The following is a 20,026-nucleotide window of genomic DNA, read 5'->3' as shown; positions in this document are numbered from 1 at the left end:
CAGTGATGTATGAGTGATGGTGAAAGTGTTGAATAATGATGAGTTTTTTCCTTACATTTTGGATTTTTCTTTCTCTTTGGGTCACCCTGCCTCGGTGGGAAACGGCAGGAATAATAATAATAATAATTAAATAAATAATTAAATAATTAAATAAATAAATTAATAATTAAATAAATAAATTAATAATTAAATAAATAAATAAATTAATATATATATATATATATATATTATATATATATATATATATATATATATATATATATATATATATATACATATATATATATATATATATATATATATATATATATATATATATATATATATATATATATATATATATATATATATATATATATATATATTTTATCACACTGGCCGATTCCCACCAAGGCAGGGTGGCCCGAAAAAGAAAAACTTTCACCATCATTCACTCCATCACTGTCTTGCCAGAAGGGTGCTTTACACTACAGTTTTTAAACTGCAACATTAACACCCCTCCTTCAGAGTGCAGGCGCTGTACTTCCCATCTCCAGGACTCAAGTCCGGCCTGCCGGTTTCCCTGAACCCCTTCATAAATGTTACTTTGCTCACACTCCAACAGCACGTCAAGTATTAAAAACCATTTGCCTCCATTCACTCCTATCAAACACGCTCACGCATGCCTGCTGGAAGTCCAAGCCCCTCGCACACAAAACCTCCTTTACCCCCTCTCTCCAACCTTCCCTAGGCCGACCCCTACCCCGCCTTCCTTCCACTACAGACTGATACACTCTTGAAGTCATTCTGTTTCGCTCCATTCTCTCTACATGTCCGAACCACCTCAACAACCCTTCCTCAGCCCTCTGGACAACAGTTTTGGTAATCCCGCACCTCCTCCTAACTTCCAAACTACGAATTCTCTGCATTATATTCACACCACACATTGCCCTCAGACATGACATCTCCACTGCCTCCAGCCTTCTCCTCGCTGCAACATTCATCACCCATGCTTCACACCCATATAAGAGCGTTGGTAAAACTATACTCTCATACATTCCCCTCTTTGCCTCCAAGGACAAAGTTCTTTGTCTCCACAGACTCCTAAGTGCACCACTCACTCTTTTCCCCTCATCAATTCTATGATTCACCTCATCTTTCATAGACCCATCCGCTGACACGTCCACTCCCAAATATCTGAATACATTCACCTCCTCCATACTCTCTCCCTCCAATCTCATATTCAATCTTTCATCACCTAATCTTTTTGTTATCCTCATAACCTTACTCTTTCCTGTATTCACCTTTAATTTTCTTCTTTTGCACACCCTACCAAATTCATCCACCAATCTCTGCAACTTCTCTTCAGAATCTCCCAAGAGCACAGTGTCATCAGCAAAGAGCAGCTGTGACAACTCCCACTTTGTGTGTGATTCTTTATCTTTTAACTCCACGCCTCTTGCCAAGACCCTCGCATTTACTTCTCTTACAACCCCATCTATAAATATATTAAACAACCACGGTGACATCACACATCCTTGTCTAAGGCCTACTTTTACTGGGAAAAAATTTCCCTCTTTCCTACATACTCTAACTTGAGCCTCACTATCCTCGTAAAAACTCTTCACTGCTTTCAGTAACCTACCTCCTACACCATACACTTGCAACATCTGCCACATTGCCCCCCTATCCACCCTGTCATGCGCCTTTTCCAAATCCATAAATGCCACAAAGACCTCTTTAGCCTTATCTAAATACTGTTCACTTATATGTTTCACTGTAAACACCTGGCCCACACACCCCCTAAAGCCTCCTCGTTCATCTGCTATCCTATTCTCCGTCTTACTCTTAATTCTTTCAATAATAACTCTACCATACACTTTACCAGGTATACTCAGCAGACTTATCCCCCTATAATTTTTGCACTCTCTTTTATCCCCTTTGCCTTTATACAAAGGAACTATGCATGCTCTCTGCCAATCCCTAGGTACCTTACCCTCTTCCATACATTTATTAAATAATTGCACCAACCACTCCAAAACTATATCCCCACCTGCTTTTAACATTTCTATCTTTATCCCATCAATCCCGGCTGCCTTACCCCCTTTCATTTTACCTACTGCCTCACGAACTTCCACCACACTCACAACTGGCTCTTTCTCACTCCTACAAGATGTTATTCCTCCTTGTCCTATACACGGAATCACAGCTTCCCTATCTTCATCAACATTTAACAATTCCTCAAAATATTCCCTCCATCTTCCCAATACCTCTAACTCTCCATTTAATAACTCTCCTCTCCTATTTTTAACTGACAAATCCATTTGTTCTCTAGGCTTTCTTAACTTGTTAATCTCACTCCAAAACTTTTTCTTATTTTCAACAAAATTTGTTGATAACATCTCACCCACTCTCTCATTTGCTCTCTTTTTACATTGCTTCACCACTCTCTTAACCTCTCTCTTTTTCTCCATATACTCTTCCCTCCTTGCATCACTTCTACTTTGTAAAAACTTCTCGTATGCTAACTTTTTCTCCCTTACTACTCTCTTTACATCATCATTCCACCAATCGCTCCTCTTCCCTCCTCCACCCACTTTCCTGTAACCACAAACTTCTGCTGAACACTAACACTACATTTTTAAACCTACCCCATACCTCTTCGACCCCATTGCCTATGCTCTCATTAGCCCATCTATCCTCCAATAGCTGTTTATATCTTACCCTAACTGCCTCCTCTTTTAGTTTATAAACCTTCACCTCTCTCTTCCCTGATACTTCTATTCTCCTTGTATCCCATCTACCTTTTACTCTCAGTGTAGCTACAACTAGAAAGTGATCTGATATATCTGTGGCCCCTCTATAAACATGTACATCCTGAAGTCTACTCAACAGTCTTTTATCTACCAATACATAATCCAACAAACTACTGTCATTTCGCCCTACATCATATCTTGTATACTTATTTATCCTCTTTTTCTTAAAATATGTATTACCTATAACTAAACCCCTTTCTATACAAAGTTCAATCAAAGGGCTCCCATTATCATTTACACCTAGCACCCCAAACTTACCTACCACACCCTCTCTAAAAGTTTCTCCTACTTTAGCATTCAGGTCCCCTACCACAACTCTCTCACTGGGTTCAAAGGCTCCTATACATTCACTTAACATCTCCCAAAATCTCTCTCTCTCCTCTGCATTCCTCTCTTCTCCAGGTGCATACACGCTTATTATGACCCACTTCTCGCATCCAACCTTTACTTTAATCCACATAATTCTTGAATTTACACATTCATATTCTCTTTTCTCCTTCCATAACTGATCATTCAACATTACTGCTACCCCTTCCTTTGCTCTAACTCTCTCAGATACTCCAGATTTAATCCCATTTATTTCCCCCCACTGAAACTCCCCTACCCCCTTCAGCTTTGTTTCGCTTAGGGCCAGGACATCCAACTTCTTTTCATTCATAACATCAGCAATCATCTGTTTCTTGTCATCCGCACTACATCCACGCACATTTAAGCATCCCAGTTTTATAAAGTTTTTCTTCTTCTCTTTTTTAGTAAATGTCTACAGGAGAAGGGGTTACTAGCCCATTGCTCCCGGCATTTTAGTCGCCTCATACGACACGCATGGCTTACGGAGGAAAGATTCTTTTCCACTTCCCCATGGACAATAGAAGAAATAAAGAAGAACAAGAGCTATTTAGAAAAAGGAGAAAAACCTAGATGTATGTATATATATATGCATGTGCGTGTCTGTGAAGTGTGACCAAAGTGTAAGTAGGAGTAGCAAGATATCCCTGTTATCTAGCGTGTTTATGAGACAGAAAAAGAAAACAGCAATCCTACCATCATGCAAAACAGTTACAGGTTTCTGTTACACAGTCATCTGGCAGGACGGTAGTACTTCCCTGGGTGGTTGCTGTCTACCATCCTACTACCTATATATATATATATATATATATACTTATATATATATATATATATATATATATATATATATATATATATATATATATATATAATGTCGTGCCGAATAGGTAAAACTGGTCAATTAGCAAGAACTCACTTAAAATTAATTCCTTTCTAAAATTTTCTCTTGTACGTTTAAAGATATATTTTTTTCATTAATGTTAATGTAAAAAATTTTAATTTTGCACCAAAAGAATCTTAGAAAACTTACCTAACCTTATTATAAGACGAACAATTTATTTTAGCCTAACCCAACTATATATATTTTAGATTTGTTTACAATAATTTAATACTAAACAAACACAGTGAAATAAATTTTTTTCGTTAGGTTCAGAATGAATTTGGCGAAATTATTGCATACACAATTTTTCACTTGTCCTATATGGCAAGATGAGCGTTGCTATTTAAGCCAAGATCGCAAGTTCTGCCTATTCGGCACGACATATATATATATATATATTATATATATATTATATATATATATATATATATATATATATATATATATATATATATATATATTTATATTTCAACAAGTCGGCCGTCTCCCACCTGGGCAGGGTAACAAAACAAAAAGAAAATACTTTCATCATTCAAACACTTTCACCTCACTCACACATAATCACTGTTTTTGCAGAGGTGCTCAGAACACAACAGTTTAGAAACACATACGTATAAAGATACACAACATATCCCTCCAAACTGCTAATATCCCAAACCCCTCCTTTAAAATGCAGGCATTGTACTTCTCATTTCCAGGACTCAAGTCCGGCTATATAAAAATAACCGGTTTCCCTGAATCCTTCCACTAAATATTACCTTGCTCACACTCCAACAGCTCGTCAGGTCTCAAACACCATTCTTCTCCAGTCACTTCTAACACGCTCATGTGCTGGAAGTTCAAGCTCCTCGCTCACAAAACCTCCTTTACCCCCTCCCTCCTACCTTTTTAAGGACGACCCCTACCCCACCTTCCTTCCCCTACAGATTCATATGCTCTCCATGTCATTCTACTTTGATCCATTCTCGCTAAACGACCAAACCACCTCAACAACCCCTCTTCAGCCCTTTGATTAATAATTTTATTACCTCCACACCATCTCCTAATTTCCACACTCCGAATTCTCTGCATAATATTTACACCACGCATTGCCCTTAGACAGGACATCTCCACCTCCTCCTCGCTGCAACATTTACAACCCAAGCTTCACACCCATATAAGAGTGTGGGCACCACCATTCTTTCATACATTCCCTTCTCTGCCTCCATAGATAACGTTTTTTGTCTCCACATATACCACAATGCACCACTCACCTTTTTTCATTCATCAATTCTATCCATAAATCCATCAGCTGACACATCAACTCCCAAATATCAGAAAACGTTCACTTCTTCCATATTCCCTCTCTCCAATTTGATATCCATTTTTTATCTAAATCATTTGATACCCTCATCACCTTACTCTTTTCTATGTTCACTTTCAACTTTCTACCTATACACACTCTCCCAAACTCTTCCACTAATCTTTGCAACTTTTCTTTAGAATCTCCCATAAGCACAGTATCATCAGCAAAAAGTAACTGTCAATTCCCATTTTGTATTTGATTCCCCATAATTTAATCCCACCCCTCTCCCGAACACCCTAGCATTTACTACTTTTACAACCCCATCTTTAAATATATTAAACAACCATGGTGACGTTACTCATCCCTGTCTAAGACCTACTTTTACCAGGAAGTATTCTCCCTCTCTTCTACACACCCGTTACTACAGCATTTAGTAACTTACCTATTCCACATACGTACTTGCAACATCTGCCACATTGCTTCTTATCCACTATCATATGCCTTTTCTAAATCCATAAATGCAACGAAAACTTCCCTACCTTTAAATACTGTTCACATATATGCTTCAATGTATACACTTGATCTACACATCCCCTACCCACTCTAAAACCTCCTTGCTCATCTGCAATCCTACATTCTGTCTTACCTCTAATTCTTTCAATAATAACCCTACTGTACACTTTTCCTGGTATACTCAGTAAACTTATTCCTCTATAATTTTTACAATTTCTTTTGTCCCCCTTCCCTTTATATAAAGGGATTATACATGCTCTCTGCCAATGCCTAGGTACCTTCCCCTCTTTCATACATTTATTAAGCAAAAATACCAACCACTCCAACAATATATTCCCCAATACTTTTAACATTTCTATCATGATCCCGTCAGTTCCAGCTGCTTTACCCCCTTTCATTCTACGTAATGCCTCGCACACTTTCCCCACACTCGCATCCTGCTCTTCTTCACTCCTAAAAGATGGTATATCTCCCTGGCCAGTGCATGAAATTACGGCCTCCCTTTCTTCGTCGACATTTAAAAGTTCCTCAAAATATTCCCACCATCTACCCAATACCTCCATCTCCCCATCTACTAACTCCCCTACTCTGTTTTTCACTGACAAATCCATTTTTCCTTAGGCTTTCTTAATTTATCTCACTCCAAATTTTTTTCTTATTTTCATCTAAATTTCTTGACAGTGCTTCTCCCACTCTATCATCTGCTCTCTTTTTGCACTCTCTCACTACTCTCTTCACCTTTCTTTTACTCTCCATATACTCTGCTCTTCTTATAACACTTCTGATTTGTAAAAACTTCTCATAAGCTACCTTTTTCTCTTTTATCACACCCTTCATCATTCCACCAGTCACTCTTTCCCCCTACACCCAACCTCCTATAACCACAAACTTCTGCCCCACATTCTAATACTGCATTTTTAAAACTATTCCAACCCTCTTCAAAAATCCCCCCACTACTCATGCTTGCACCAGTCCACCTTTCTGCCAATAGTTGCTTATATCTCACCCGAACTTCCTCCTCCCTTAGTTTATACACTTTCACCTCTCTCTTACTTCTTGTTGCCATTTTCCTCTTGTCCCATCTACCTCTTACTCTAGCTGTAGCTACAACTAAATAATAATCTGATATATCAGTTGCCCCTCTATAAACATGTACATCCTGGAGCCTACCCATCAACCTTTTATCCACCAATACATAATCTAACAAACTACTTTCATTATGTGCTATATCATACCTTGTATATTTATCCTCTTTCATAAAATATGGATTATTTATTACCAAACCTCTTTCTACACATACCTCAATTAAAGGCTCCCCATTTTCATTTACCCCTGGCACCCCAAATTTACCTACTACTACCTCCACAACATTTTTACCTACTTTAGCATTGAAATCCTCAACCACAGGTACTCTCACACTTCGTTCAAAACTCCCCACGCATTCACTCAACATTTCCCAAAATCTCTCTCTCTCCTCTACACTTCTCTCTTCCCCAGGTGCATATACGCTTACTATAACCCACTTCTCACAACCAACCTTTATTTTAATCCACATTATCCTTGAATTAATTCATTTATAGTCCCTCTTTTCCTGCCATAGCTTATCCTTCAACATTATTGCTACTCCTTCTTTAGCTCTAACTCTATTTGAAGCCCCTGACCTAATCCCATTTATTCCTCTCCACTGAAACTCTCCCACCCCCTTCAGCTTTGTTTCACTTAAAGCCAGGACATCCAGCTTCTTCTCATTCATAACATCCACAATCATCTCTTTGTCATCATTCGCACAACATCCACACACATTCAAACATCCCACTTTGACCATTTTCTTTTTCTTTTTAGCAGGCTATACAGGTAAAGGGGTTATTATCCCACTGTTCCCCGCATTTTAGTTGACTTTTACAACACGCATGGCTTACGGAGCAAAGATTCTTATTCCACTTCCCCATGGATATAAAAGGAAAAGTAACAAGAACTATTGAGATAAAATGAAAGAAAACTCAGATGAGTGTGTATAAATAAACGTGTACATGTGTAGTGTGACCTAAGTGTAAGTAGAAGTAGCAAGATATACCTGTAATCTTGCATATTTATGAGACAGACAAAAGACACCAGCAATCCTACCATCATGTAAAACAATTACAGGTTCTCGTTTTACACTCACTCAGCAGGACGGTAGTACCTCCCTGGGTGGTTGCTGTCTACTAACATATATATATATACAGAGTGGTGCACTTAGGAGTCTGTGGAGACAGATACTTTGTCCTTGGAGGCAAAGAGGGGAATGTATGAGAGTATAGTTTTACCAACGCTCTTATATGGGTGTGAAGCGTGGGTGATGAATGTTGCAGCGAGGAGAAGGCTGGAGGCAGTGGAGATGTATGTCTGAGGGCAATGTGTGGTGTGAATATAATGCAGAGAATTCGTAGTTTGGAAGTTAGGAGGAGGTGCGGGATTACCAAAACTGTTGTCCAGAGGGCTGAGGAAGGGTTGTTGAGGTGGTTCGGACATGTAGAGAGAATGGAGCGAAATAGAATGACTTCAAGAGTGTATCAGTCTGTAGTGGAAGGAAGGCGGGGTAGGGGTCGGCCTAGGAAGGGTTGGAGGGAGGGGGTAAAGGAGGTTTTGTGTGCGAGGGGCTTGGACTTCCAGCAGGCATGCGTGAGCGTGTTTGATAGGAGTGAATGGAGACAAATGGTTTTTAATACTTGACGTGCTGTTGGAGTGTGAGCAAAGTAACATTTATGAAGGGATTCAGGGAAACCGGCAGGCCGGACTTGAGTCCTGGAGATGGGAAGTACAGTGCCTGCACTCTGAAGGAGGGGTGTTAATGCAGTTTATATATATACATATATATATACACACACACACACACACACACACACACACACACACACACACACACACACACACACACACACACACACACACACACACACACAAAATTAACGAAAAGTATATTAATTACATTGTCGAATACTTTTCATTTTGAAAAGTATTCGACAATATAATTAAATTTGAATATATTTAAATTTGAAAATTAAGTGATTTTCATTTACAACATAGGTGATCAGCACCGTACTAAGATCACGACCACCTCAGGGCAGGGATGAGAGACGGTGATGAACGTCACGAAAGAACTAGTTGGGGGATGGCAGCAGCCATGACCAACCTTAGTTGTGAAAACTGAGAACAAGTCCAGTCAACTCGGACCTAATATCGTAACATCCTCCTACTGATAACCTTAGAAAACCCCAGGAATAACCACTGCAATCTTCAAGGACAACCTCTGCAACTACCAGTGATAGCCCCAGCAACTCCGTGACAACCCCAGCAACCTTAGTGACAACCCCAGCAACCCCCGTAACAACCCTAGCAACCTACAGTGACAATCCCAGTGACAACCCCAGCAACCCCGGGTAACAACCCTAGCAACCTCCAGTGACAATCCCAGTGACAACCCCAGTGACAACCCCAGTGATAACCCATTGGCAACCCCCCAGTGACAACCCCCAGTAACAACCCCCAGTGACAACCCCAGCAGCCTCAGAGAAAGGATCATGGGCATAACTTACCTAGTCGGTCTTCAGGAGTGTAGAGTAACGTGGTCATGGGCAGAAGAGACAGCAGTGCCACCCACACCCAGGCCTGCCCACAGGCACTCATGGTGCCAACACTGACAGAGATGGGAGTCAGCACTTCGCAAAAGCACAGTCCACTCTGCCAGTGGCGCGCTGACACTCCTCGTAGACGGTCACACGCTGACACTCACACAGAAAAATCTCTTTCACCACATAGTTTTCTGTAAGGCACATTTCGCACATTTTTTTTTTTTTTGCAATGATTCATTGGTCGAAAAATATTTCGCACTAGTGACGCACATGGCACACAAATCTATAAATGCAATTTTGCAACAGACTCCGCATACGATATTCATGAGAAGCAAAGAAAAAGTGTGTGTGTGTGTGTGTGTGTGAGAGAGAGAGAGAGAGAGAGAGAGAGAGAGAGAGAGAGAGAGAGAGAGAGAGAGAGAGAGAGAGAGAGAGAGAGAGAGAGAGAGAGAATGTTCACGTCTTTTAAGATTTAAATTAGTCAGTCAGACAGACACACGCATGCACACACCAGGAGCTGTGAATCGACCCCTGCAACCACATATAGGCGAGTACAGGACTCACGCAACAAGCAGCTGAGACTCGATCCCTACAACCATAAGCAGGCGAGCACGCGCACACGCTGCTTCAGAGGCGGGAAACGTGTACTAGAGAGCAAAGTTGGAAGCTTTGCTCTCTAGTACACGTGTGTCTAGCTAGAGAGACAGATGAGTCGCAGGGATGTCAGGAAGTATTTCTTCAGTCTGAGGGTGGTCAGGAAGGTGAATGACTTGGATAAAGTAGTGGGGGCAGACATAATACTTAGTTTAAAGTATAATTATAATAGGATCCACGAAGCTAGGAATGAATCTGGCAAGAGGCAAGTTGAGAGATAGGACCAGGAGCTAAAACACGACCCCTGACATCACACATAGGTGAATGATCACGCATATAAACGTACGCATGTATACACACATACAAACACACATATACATACACACACATATACACGCAAGGGGGGGATATGAAAACGACGTACAAAATACTGAAAGGAATTGACAAGGTGCACAGGAGCAGAATGTTTCATAGATGGTACATAGGCACCTGAGAGTTGAAGACTCATCTGAGTCATAGGAATGTTAGGAAGCATTTCTTCAGCCCAAGGGTTATCAGAAAGTGGAACAATCTGGAGAATGAAATAGTAGATGCGGGAACCATACACAGCTTTACGAAGATGTACGATAAGGCTCTTAGAGCCGGGAGAGAGTGGACCAAGCAGTGACCAGCAAAAAGGCAGGACCAAGAGCTGTGACTCGACCTCTGCAACCACATATAGGTGAGTACGTACACACACACACATACGACAACAACAGAACCCACCAGGCCAAGTGTCTATCAACAAGCGCCTCTGACAAATAGTAACAAACAGGTAGCAGCTAGCAAAGAGTCGGGGCCAGGAGCTGAGGCTCAATTCCTTTAATCATATATATAGTGAAGGTGAGTACACAGCCACAAACATGAAGACTGTGTCTCTAGCCACAAGTACCTTTGACAACGGGTAAACATGCAGGAAGGAGGATGGGCCAGTGTGACCTGGCAAACTATAAGAGAAAGTTTGCGAAGAATTTAATAGATGTTTGACAGAGATATTCACTCAGGATCCTGATAAAACTTCAAGAGGAAGGGTTGAAATGGATGAGCAATAAACATTAGAGGATTATGTACAGTAAGAGGAAAATGAACAGAGGAGTAGGAGGAACAAATACAGAGTAAGAGATACACAGAGGAGTAGGAGTACCTCTACAAAAATGAGTTGCAATAGTACCAGCTATCACCTCGGATGTTGTGAGAAGACGCAGGTGAACTGTGGGAACCTTAGCGAGGTGATACAAGTGCTAACAGAAACAGGGCGACCGTCGGACACATGTGATCCCAGTATGCAGGTGGAAAAAAGGGGTAGGAAGTGTTGAACTGATCAAACACATAAGAAAGGAGGAACACTGCAGCAGGCCTACTGGCCCATACTAGGCATGTCTTTCTCAAACCCAAACCCACTAACAAAAATATTTACCCAATCCATTTTCAGTGCTACGTGCAGCATTTGGGTATTTTATTGCTGAAACGGTTCGCCTGTTCACTAGGCTTCTTCAGTCGAATACTGGAGACAATAAAAGAAATGTAGAGAGAGGTTTAAGGTGTCAGTCCCTCAGCTTCGGTAAAAGATCATCAAAACTGAGGGACTAATCACCTGGCAGGGCTAACAGCAAATAATTACCTCTTCACTGTCTGTAGAACTGAAGAAGCCTCTGTATTCGACTGAAGAAGCCTGCTGCTCAGGCGAAACGTTTGGGAAATAGCGACATTCACGTGTTGCACACATGTCACGTTCCTCAGCTCACAGGTATTGCAAAATATTAATATTATACAAGAACTAGACAACATTGTGGCTAGGAAAGTGTGTTAAGAAAGGGTGCTAGGAAAGTGCTAGGAAAGGGTGCTAGGAAAGGGTGCTAGGAAAGACAACAAGAAAAACTTAAGCGCCTAGAAAGAAGCAACAGTGTTGGTTTACAGATGACAATGTCTCTCAAATCTCCTTAGGTCACGTACAAGCAACACTTCGAGTCACGCACAAGCCATACTTTGCGTCAAGCACAGGCCACACTGCACGTCACGTACAGGCCACACTGTCATTACACACTACGTTCAGGACACACTACACGTCAATACACACCATGTACAGACCACATTAAACGTAAACACACCGTGTGCAAACCACAGACGCCATACGCCACGTACGGATCACAAGTAGACACCACGTACAGATAATACAATTCGTCATTTAACAAAGTACATGTAACGCTATACGGGACTACACGTCACGTACAGGCCACACTACACTACACACCCCATCACTACGCAACACGAACAAGCCACACTATACGTCACTGTACACAACATACAGGCTACGCAACACGTCACGTATAGGCCACACTAAACGTCACGCACAGGTCACTCTACACGTCAAGTACAGGCCACACAACGCTTCATGTAAAGACCAGATACACGCCATGCAAAAGTCACACTACACAACACGTACAGGCCACATTACACGTCACGTACAGGCCACACTACACGTCACGTACAGGCTACGTCCACGCCACGTAACACGTCACGTCCACGCCACGTAACACGTCACGTACAGGCCACTGCTTCATGGGTCACCCAGTAAACACCAGACGGCAATAACTGTTGTTTGGGTTTCCTCCCCAGTGACACGTACGGAGTACGGAGGCAGCGCGCGCGCGTGTTGAGGAGAGCACCACGTCCGTGCCCACGCCCTGCCCGGAGCACACTAGTGCCCAGGAATGCCCAGCAAAACAAGCTTCCACTGGCATCGCACCTCGTCACAAACTACCCAGCCACGCTGCCTAACCACGCCTCCTCCTGTTTTCCGACTCCACAGTACAACGTTAGGGTCAGAATCAGCAAACTTTAAGAAGGTTCTAGTGTTGTGGTTTTTTGGATGAAGTGGCACACGTGACGTTGTTGGTTTATAAAACAGTGTAGGGGCGCGCGCTGGCCTGGCACCAGTGCCATGCTAATTTGGCGAGTGCAACGGAGGGGTGGTTGGGGAAGGGCCCTCCTCCAACCACATCCCACTCACCCCAACCCCTTCCCCTCCAGCACTAATCCTGGCCCACACCTGCACCCCCCCTCCCCATCGATATCCATCACTACCCTCGCCCACCACCTGACATCCATCGCCACCTCCACCCCCTTCCCCTCCATCCAAAGATCAATCACCACCCCTGCCCCCTGACACTCATCACCACTCCTGCTCCCTGACACCCATCAACACTCTTGCCCCCTGACACCCATCAGCACTCTCGCTATCCTCATACCACCCCAGTTTGTAGAGTAGAAAACCCTGCCATTATATTAAAAAAAAAAAGTGTTTATAAAGTTAAAATATGGAGCACAGTCATTGACAGTTCTTTAATCCTGGGCTCGTACTCTTTGACAATATACGGTAGTCCTTAATTTAGACAGTAGTTCATAATTCTCAGCAGACAGCCTCGGTGTTAACTTCCAAATCCTCTTGCTATCTTTCCCCTGTGTTACACTGTGCTCCCATACTCAAGCTACAAGTCGCACAGACGAGAGCAGAATTTCCTGTGAGCAGGTAAGCAAGGGTGTCATGAATGCGCTTTATCCTCAGTTGACAGAATCATCTTAAAGTGAAGGTTCCTGTGGAAATGGAGGTTCTAGCACGTACTTCTTAACACAGTATAACTTGCTTCTCGTCTGCAGGATCAAACGGGCCTGTCTCTCTCTTCTATAAGACAATGCCAATGAAGATGGCCCAGTAAGAACCATGCTCGACTAACATGGGTAGATGTTTTGGTCTGTTCAGAGTCAACGCAGCGCGACATGATCAGAGCCCTGGTAATGGTACTGCGGGTAAGAAAGGGTAGAAATGTGTGAAGGAGTAGGAGGAGTAAAGATAAATGACCCAACCACTTTCGATTTCATTATCGTCACAAATCTGATATGACTTGATAATAATTAAGAACATACCAAAACGTCGTCTACAGTTTCCTTTGCAAATTATCTGCTTGTTTTCCTACTGAACCCTCCAGGAATGCTGTTGTGACTATACGTGGCCACAAAATTTCAATGCTAATAAGTGGAAGTAAAAATACGAGAGGAAGTGAAATTATCAACTTCACGATACAGCCAATGAGGAAACCTTTAAGAATTTATACCTAATATATGAAAGGACATTATCGTGACATGCAAAATACTCAGGTGATTAGAGAAAATGGAGAGGACAGGCTGGTTGAAATGCGAAGAGGGAACCACGAGACACATGTCAGCTGAAAACGCAAATGAGCAACAGAGAAAGAATTGTTTTTAGCCTCTAGGCGTCAAGGGGATTGAGAAAGAAGAACCAAATTATTTATAAGGTTTCAAGAGCAGACATGTTAGGGTCCAATATGACGGGAATTAATAAATGCAGGTCACTTTTTCAAGCCAAGAGGCCGGGCCACTCTCGAAGTCTCAACCACCAAACAACTCCGTAAGCGCGCGCGCGCACGCACACACACACACACACACACACACACACACACACACACACACACACACACACACACACACACACACACACACATCCAAGAGCTATGATTCGATCCCTGCAACCATAGCTACCACAATTAGGTGAGTACACAAATATTAGGCCAATCATCGAGTCCGTGGCTCCGTCATAGAGCCACACCTGCTCAGGCACGTGAAGAAACTCATCTATGTCTTCAGCTTCAACTTGTGTCCCTTGACTGTAGTTTTCTTTACTCAGAAAGTCTGTCCCTAGCTGGTCTATCAGTTCCTCTAAGATTTTTGGATGTCGTAATCTTGTCCTTTTCAGGTTCATTTCCTTCAACCTCTCCTTCTGCATTCCCCCCAGATCCGGTTTGCAACCACACTAGTGCCAGACCTGAGGGGAAATGCAATAAGAGGAGAGGTTGAAGGAAATAACTTGAAAAGGATATGCGAAGGCACGATTACGACATAAAAAATCTTAAGAGGCGCCTGAGTTTCCCTGTCTAATAATATCGTGTTTATTTTTCCCCTATAATCTACCTTGTCCATAATTACTATTGCCTTTGTCTGGTTTCGTAAGGTGAAGTCTAGGATATTTTCTTAATTCATGATTGAACTTAACAAATCTTTGATGACAATTGTGTTGTTGAGGTCTGAGCATAACTCAGAAACCATTGTCCTCATAGATCTGTTAAGTTATACCATGAATTAAGGAAAGATCCTGGACTTCACCTTACGAAAGCAGACAAAGCAAATGCAATAGTGATTATGGACAAGGTACAATAACATTCTTAGAAGACAGGGAACTGACGTGTCCCTTAAGAGGAATTGATTGGCCAGCTAACCAGCGACAAACTTTCTGACTTAGGAGAACCACAATCAAGGGACACAAGTGGAAGCTGAAGACATAACTAAGTCAGAGAGATGCAAGAATGTATTTTTTTTTTAATTTCGGGTAGTGATGAAGGAAAGGGCAATACATAGATACATGAATAGATATAATAATGCACGAGTGACTAGAAATGAGAAATGCCAATCAAGGTATTCTAGAAGACTGGTCCTGGAGCCGAGTCTTGACCCCCCTACAAACAACTCTGTTAGTACACGAACATGTACACAGAGGCCTACTGGCCCATGCTGGGCAGGTCCAAGTCATACTCACCCACTACTCCACCTGTTCAATCTATTTTTAAAGCCACCCAACGCTCTCGCTCCTTTCCAAATCTAAATTTATCCATCGTGAATTCATTTCTGCGAGTCCTGCCTTGGTTTGATATTTTCAACAAGTTATTCATATCTCCTTTATTAATTCCGATTGTTTATTTGCACACTTCAATCACATCCTCCCTAATTTTTCGCCTTTCCAGAGAGTCAAAATTTAGTGGCTTTAACTAATCTTTGTAAGAAATATGATACATGGGATCAACTTGTAAACAAACCATTGTAGCCAGCTGGCTCAGTGGCTAACGCGTCGGTCTGGAGTTCTATGACTCTCTGATCGCGGGTTCAATCCCCGTCCATGGTATGGTTTATTTGCAATCGTGTCATTACGATTTCGTGAATCATGATCAACTTTGTCATCGTTCTCTATATGTTTTCCAATTCATTTATGTTCATTTTTTAACAAGAGACCAAAACTGAGCAGCACAATCTAAATGAGTCCTTCCATTATTTATACTTGACATGAAGCTAAGAATTATATTAGTTTTATTGCAACTATTGTACTTATACATTGTTGCATTTGGTTTTATATTTCTGCTAATCAAACTATTTTTTATGCATTCAATTTGATCAAGATATATAGTTTATAAATTCTATATGAATTTTATCTTAGGATTAGAACCTTACATTTGTCCACATTAAACTGTGTCTGCCACATTTTCGACCACACATTAACCTACCAAGGTTATCCTGTAGCTCTAGTGCCTTCATCAGGAATGACCTGATAACCTATTTTAATATCAACAAATCTGTTTATGTTACTATGTATTCCCTTCTCTATGTCGTTTATGTAGATTGTGATCAACAAGGATCCCAATACTGACCCCTGTGGAACACCACTTTCAAAATGTCCCCATTCTGGTTTCTCTTCATTTATACAAACTATTGTTTATCCAGGAGATAATTTCCCCTCATATTCCGTGCACCACCACTTTCTTGTATGGAACTATCAAAAACCTTAGTGAAGTCCACATGCACAATATCGTATTCTTCTTCACCATGGTCTGCCACTTTAGTAAAAAGTTAGTAGATTCGCAAGACAAAAACGCCCTTTTGAAAAATTGTGCTGACATTCATTAACCAACTTATATAAACCCTTCATGGTGGCTTTGAATTTTATCTGCAACTGATTCCATTAATTTTCTTATAACTGAGGTTAAGCTGATTGGTTTATAACTTAAAGCCAAGGACCTATATCCTGTTTTGTAAATGGGTATGACATCTGCCAAAACTAATTTGTGATGATGGCCGCACTGTTGTGTTGACACTGTGCAGAGTGGAACCTACATAGAAGTGAATTAATAATTCCATATGAAGACCGCATTTATTTCTTGTAAGGGCCACATGGGGCCAGTGGGCAGCAGGTTGGGAACACCTGCGAGTCTAGTTGGTTTCATGACAAACTGTTTTAAACAGTAGTCCTGAACCACTTCTAGAAATTCGTAGCTCTCTAAGATTTCCTGCATAATTGTTCCAGTCAGTTTGGCTTAAGTTAAAAAAAAATCACCCATTAAAACTACATTTTTAAATCTAGATGCCCTAGGAATTTCGTCCAATAAGAGTTTACCTTGATCATTGTCTAGATTTAAACGTCAGTAGAGAAACTTCCGTCAAATGTATTCAAGTATCCATCTCTTCCACTTTCATATAATTTCTGATGCTATGATTTAAATATGCTTAATATACATCGACACTTCCTTGATTTGTGTACTTTCAGTGCACGTTAACTTATACTTCTCTATGTGACCTGCGGCATTCATGTCCCTATTTTTCAAATTGAACTACGCGTCGGGTAGTGTAATATCTATATTTCTTCCTGCCGTTGCAATTGGCCTTAACTCGTTAATTTTATTTCTTGTCCTACGATAATTTGTATAGCAGATGCTAAGGGGGGAATTTCTTCACTTCTCTCTCCACAGCCACTCTGTGTACAACAATTTATTTGTATCATTAATTTATATGCTGTCATGTTTGTGGAATGCTTACCTTTTTTTAGGGGGGGGGGTAATATTTGCTCCTGCCATCCCTAGTTCTGCAATCCTTTTGCTTCTCACATACACCCATATACCTAATTCTTCAATGAGTTTGCTTCAACAATTTAGCAACGTGCCCATCCACTGAGCTGGCTCAGAGAAATGTCTCCCATTCCTTGTATACATCATGTGTATCATATTATTTATCCCAGTTGTGAATGACTGGAACTACAAGTTCCTTGCAGTACTTGTCTAGCCAGCAATCAACACCAACTGTCATAGACATCCATACGCTGTCCTTGCCTCTTTTATGCAAAAATGCTACGTACCCCCTTCCGTTTGACCTAATTAAATCTATAGTTATTCTGTACTTGATTACTAACTTATGCATATCCCAATATCATTTCCTCTAGTGATGAGGCGGATAATGAGGTTGTGCCTATTACCTGAAATGATTTCTAACCTGCCAGTTCTTTAACTAAATGGTTATAACTGACCATAATTTTTAAAGGGGTGGATCAGTAACCCAGCAGAAGGCTTTGATCATATGACCAAAAGCTCCAAAAGACCCTAGTCATTAAACACTTGTCCTGTTTGCTAACGAGCCTTACCTAACCTAACCTAACCTTACCTAACCTAACCTAACCTGCCAGTTCCAGGTATAACACACATCCTCCGTTCATCGTTCAGTCCGTTTTAGTGAATTCTCAGTCCACATATTTAATATATGAGTCATCAACAATGATGATACTTTAATAATGTTGGTAAACTTACCGACTGTGTTAGGTAAAAGGGCACAAGTGGAACTAATGCGATATTTTATTGTGGCAACGTTTCGATCTCCAGGAGCTTTTGTCAAGACGGCTTAACTTAGCTTCCGGTGGGCGAAACGTTGCCACAATAAAATGGCGCATTAGATGCATTTTGTGCCCTTTTACCTAACAATGAGAATATTCTTTGTTGTAGTAGTAGAAATTAACTTAACTCACTGACCACTGAAGTACATTGCTCTTCGAGTTCAGTGTTATGCTTCTGCCTTTACTGCACACCACTACCCATTTGTTACTGCTAACAACCTCTTCCTCCTCACTGCTACTCACCCGTTTCCTTTCACAATCTCCAACCATTTTACATTCATTGCTATACTTATCTAAACTAATTTTCAATTATTTTCCTCCCTGAGAAATAGAGCTTTCTTCAATATCTTGAGCACTGGCTCCCCCCCCCTACACACACACACACACACGCTAAAACACGCACACGCAAATATCCATACCTGCACCTGGCACACCACACCAACGGTACCAAAAAACTATTTGTCAAGAGAATGCCCAAAAGAAGTGGAGGCTGCCAGCGTCACCTTGCTGGGGTCGCCAGCACTAGGTAAGCAATCCTTATATAGAAGTTGTTGGATTAACAACGCAATGAACAGCAAGTAATTTGTGGGATGGTTCCCTGACCGCAGAGCAGGCTACTTTCTCAGAAAGGGGACCCTACCTTGAGAAGGGGGACCCCCTTCCCCAAAAAGAACGTCCCCACCTTCAGGAATGGGGCTGCCCTTGTCAAAAAAAAAAAAAAAAAAAAAAAACTATCTGCCTCCCTCTCCCCTTCAGAAAGGATGAACCTTCCTACAGAGAGAGAGAACCCTTCAGTAAGGGGTTCCCCCTCCCTCAGTAAGGGATGGTTGGCCCTCCCAACAGGGGAGGTTCTTCACCCGCCGAGCTATTTTGGTTCACTACGCCTTCCCCCCAACACTCCCACTGGCACTCAAGGCAAAATAACCTCGTTTTTTACCTTCCTTGGCCAGCTCCTCCTCGTGCATGTTTGACGTAAGGCAAATTGTCTTGTGCACGCTCCTTGCTCTAGTCTTGGCGACTTTACCGCTGGGCAGATGGGACAGGTCAGTTTATGTTAAGACGTTTTATATGTCGACAGGGTCAGGGTGGTTACCCATGCCCAGGAGGCAAGGGAGAGAGGGTAAAGAAGCATGGGAAGAGCAGGGAAGGGATAAGAGCAAGACGAGAGGGAGATTTGAATTTTTAGAATTCACAGGGGGTCGCCTGATTGAGCGCTGCCAAGGATGATACTGTGATCTCAAACACTGTAATTCTTGCACTTTGTAGTACCAACACGCGATGTCTAGTACAAGAATCGCTTGTAGCTGTTGTTACAACTCACTGCACACGTGTTGACAAAGGTTTTGGCAACACTTTCATAGTAATGTCACGGTGCCTTAGTGTATTTGTCATCAGTCACAATGGAAGGTGTTGAGTGTGCTTCAACACCTGCTCACTCATCACTGCTGCCTCAATACCTAGACCTTG

The 20,026-nt window shown here is 41.6% G+C and overlaps 1 protein-coding gene across 3 annotated transcripts in view; it reads right to left on the bottom strand.

Annotated features, from left to right (window-relative positions):
• LOC128694746 (protein eva-1) overlaps positions 1 to 12,765 on the bottom strand; it is a 434,222-nt gene extending 421,457 nt beyond the window's left edge. For 2 of the 3 annotated variants that reach the window (XM_053785032.2, XM_053785033.2), the window contains exons 1-2: positions 12,689 to 12,764; positions 9,394 to 9,620 (exon numbers count right to left, since the gene is read on the bottom strand). In XM_053785032.2, the coding sequence (XP_053641007.2) occupies positions 9,394 to 9,484 (91 nt within the window). In that variant the 5' untranslated portion in view covers positions 9,485 to 9,620; positions 12,689 to 12,764. Of the gene's footprint in view, positions 1 to 9,393; positions 9,621 to 12,608 lie in introns of all 3 variants that reach the window. The other variant, XM_053785031.2, reaches the window with a different exon arrangement.
• Positions 12,766 to 20,026: the final 7,261 nt, after the last annotated feature.

This window comes from Cherax quadricarinatus, chromosome 51 (genome assembly GCF_038502225.1).
Source record: "Cherax quadricarinatus isolate ZL_2023a chromosome 51, ASM3850222v1, whole genome shotgun sequence".
NCBI classification, from domain to species: domain Eukaryota; kingdom Metazoa; phylum Arthropoda; class Malacostraca; order Decapoda; family Parastacidae; genus Cherax; species Cherax quadricarinatus.
The sequence above is the reverse complement of the archived record's forward strand: the minus strand, read 5'-3'. Positions and strand labels throughout refer to the sequence as shown.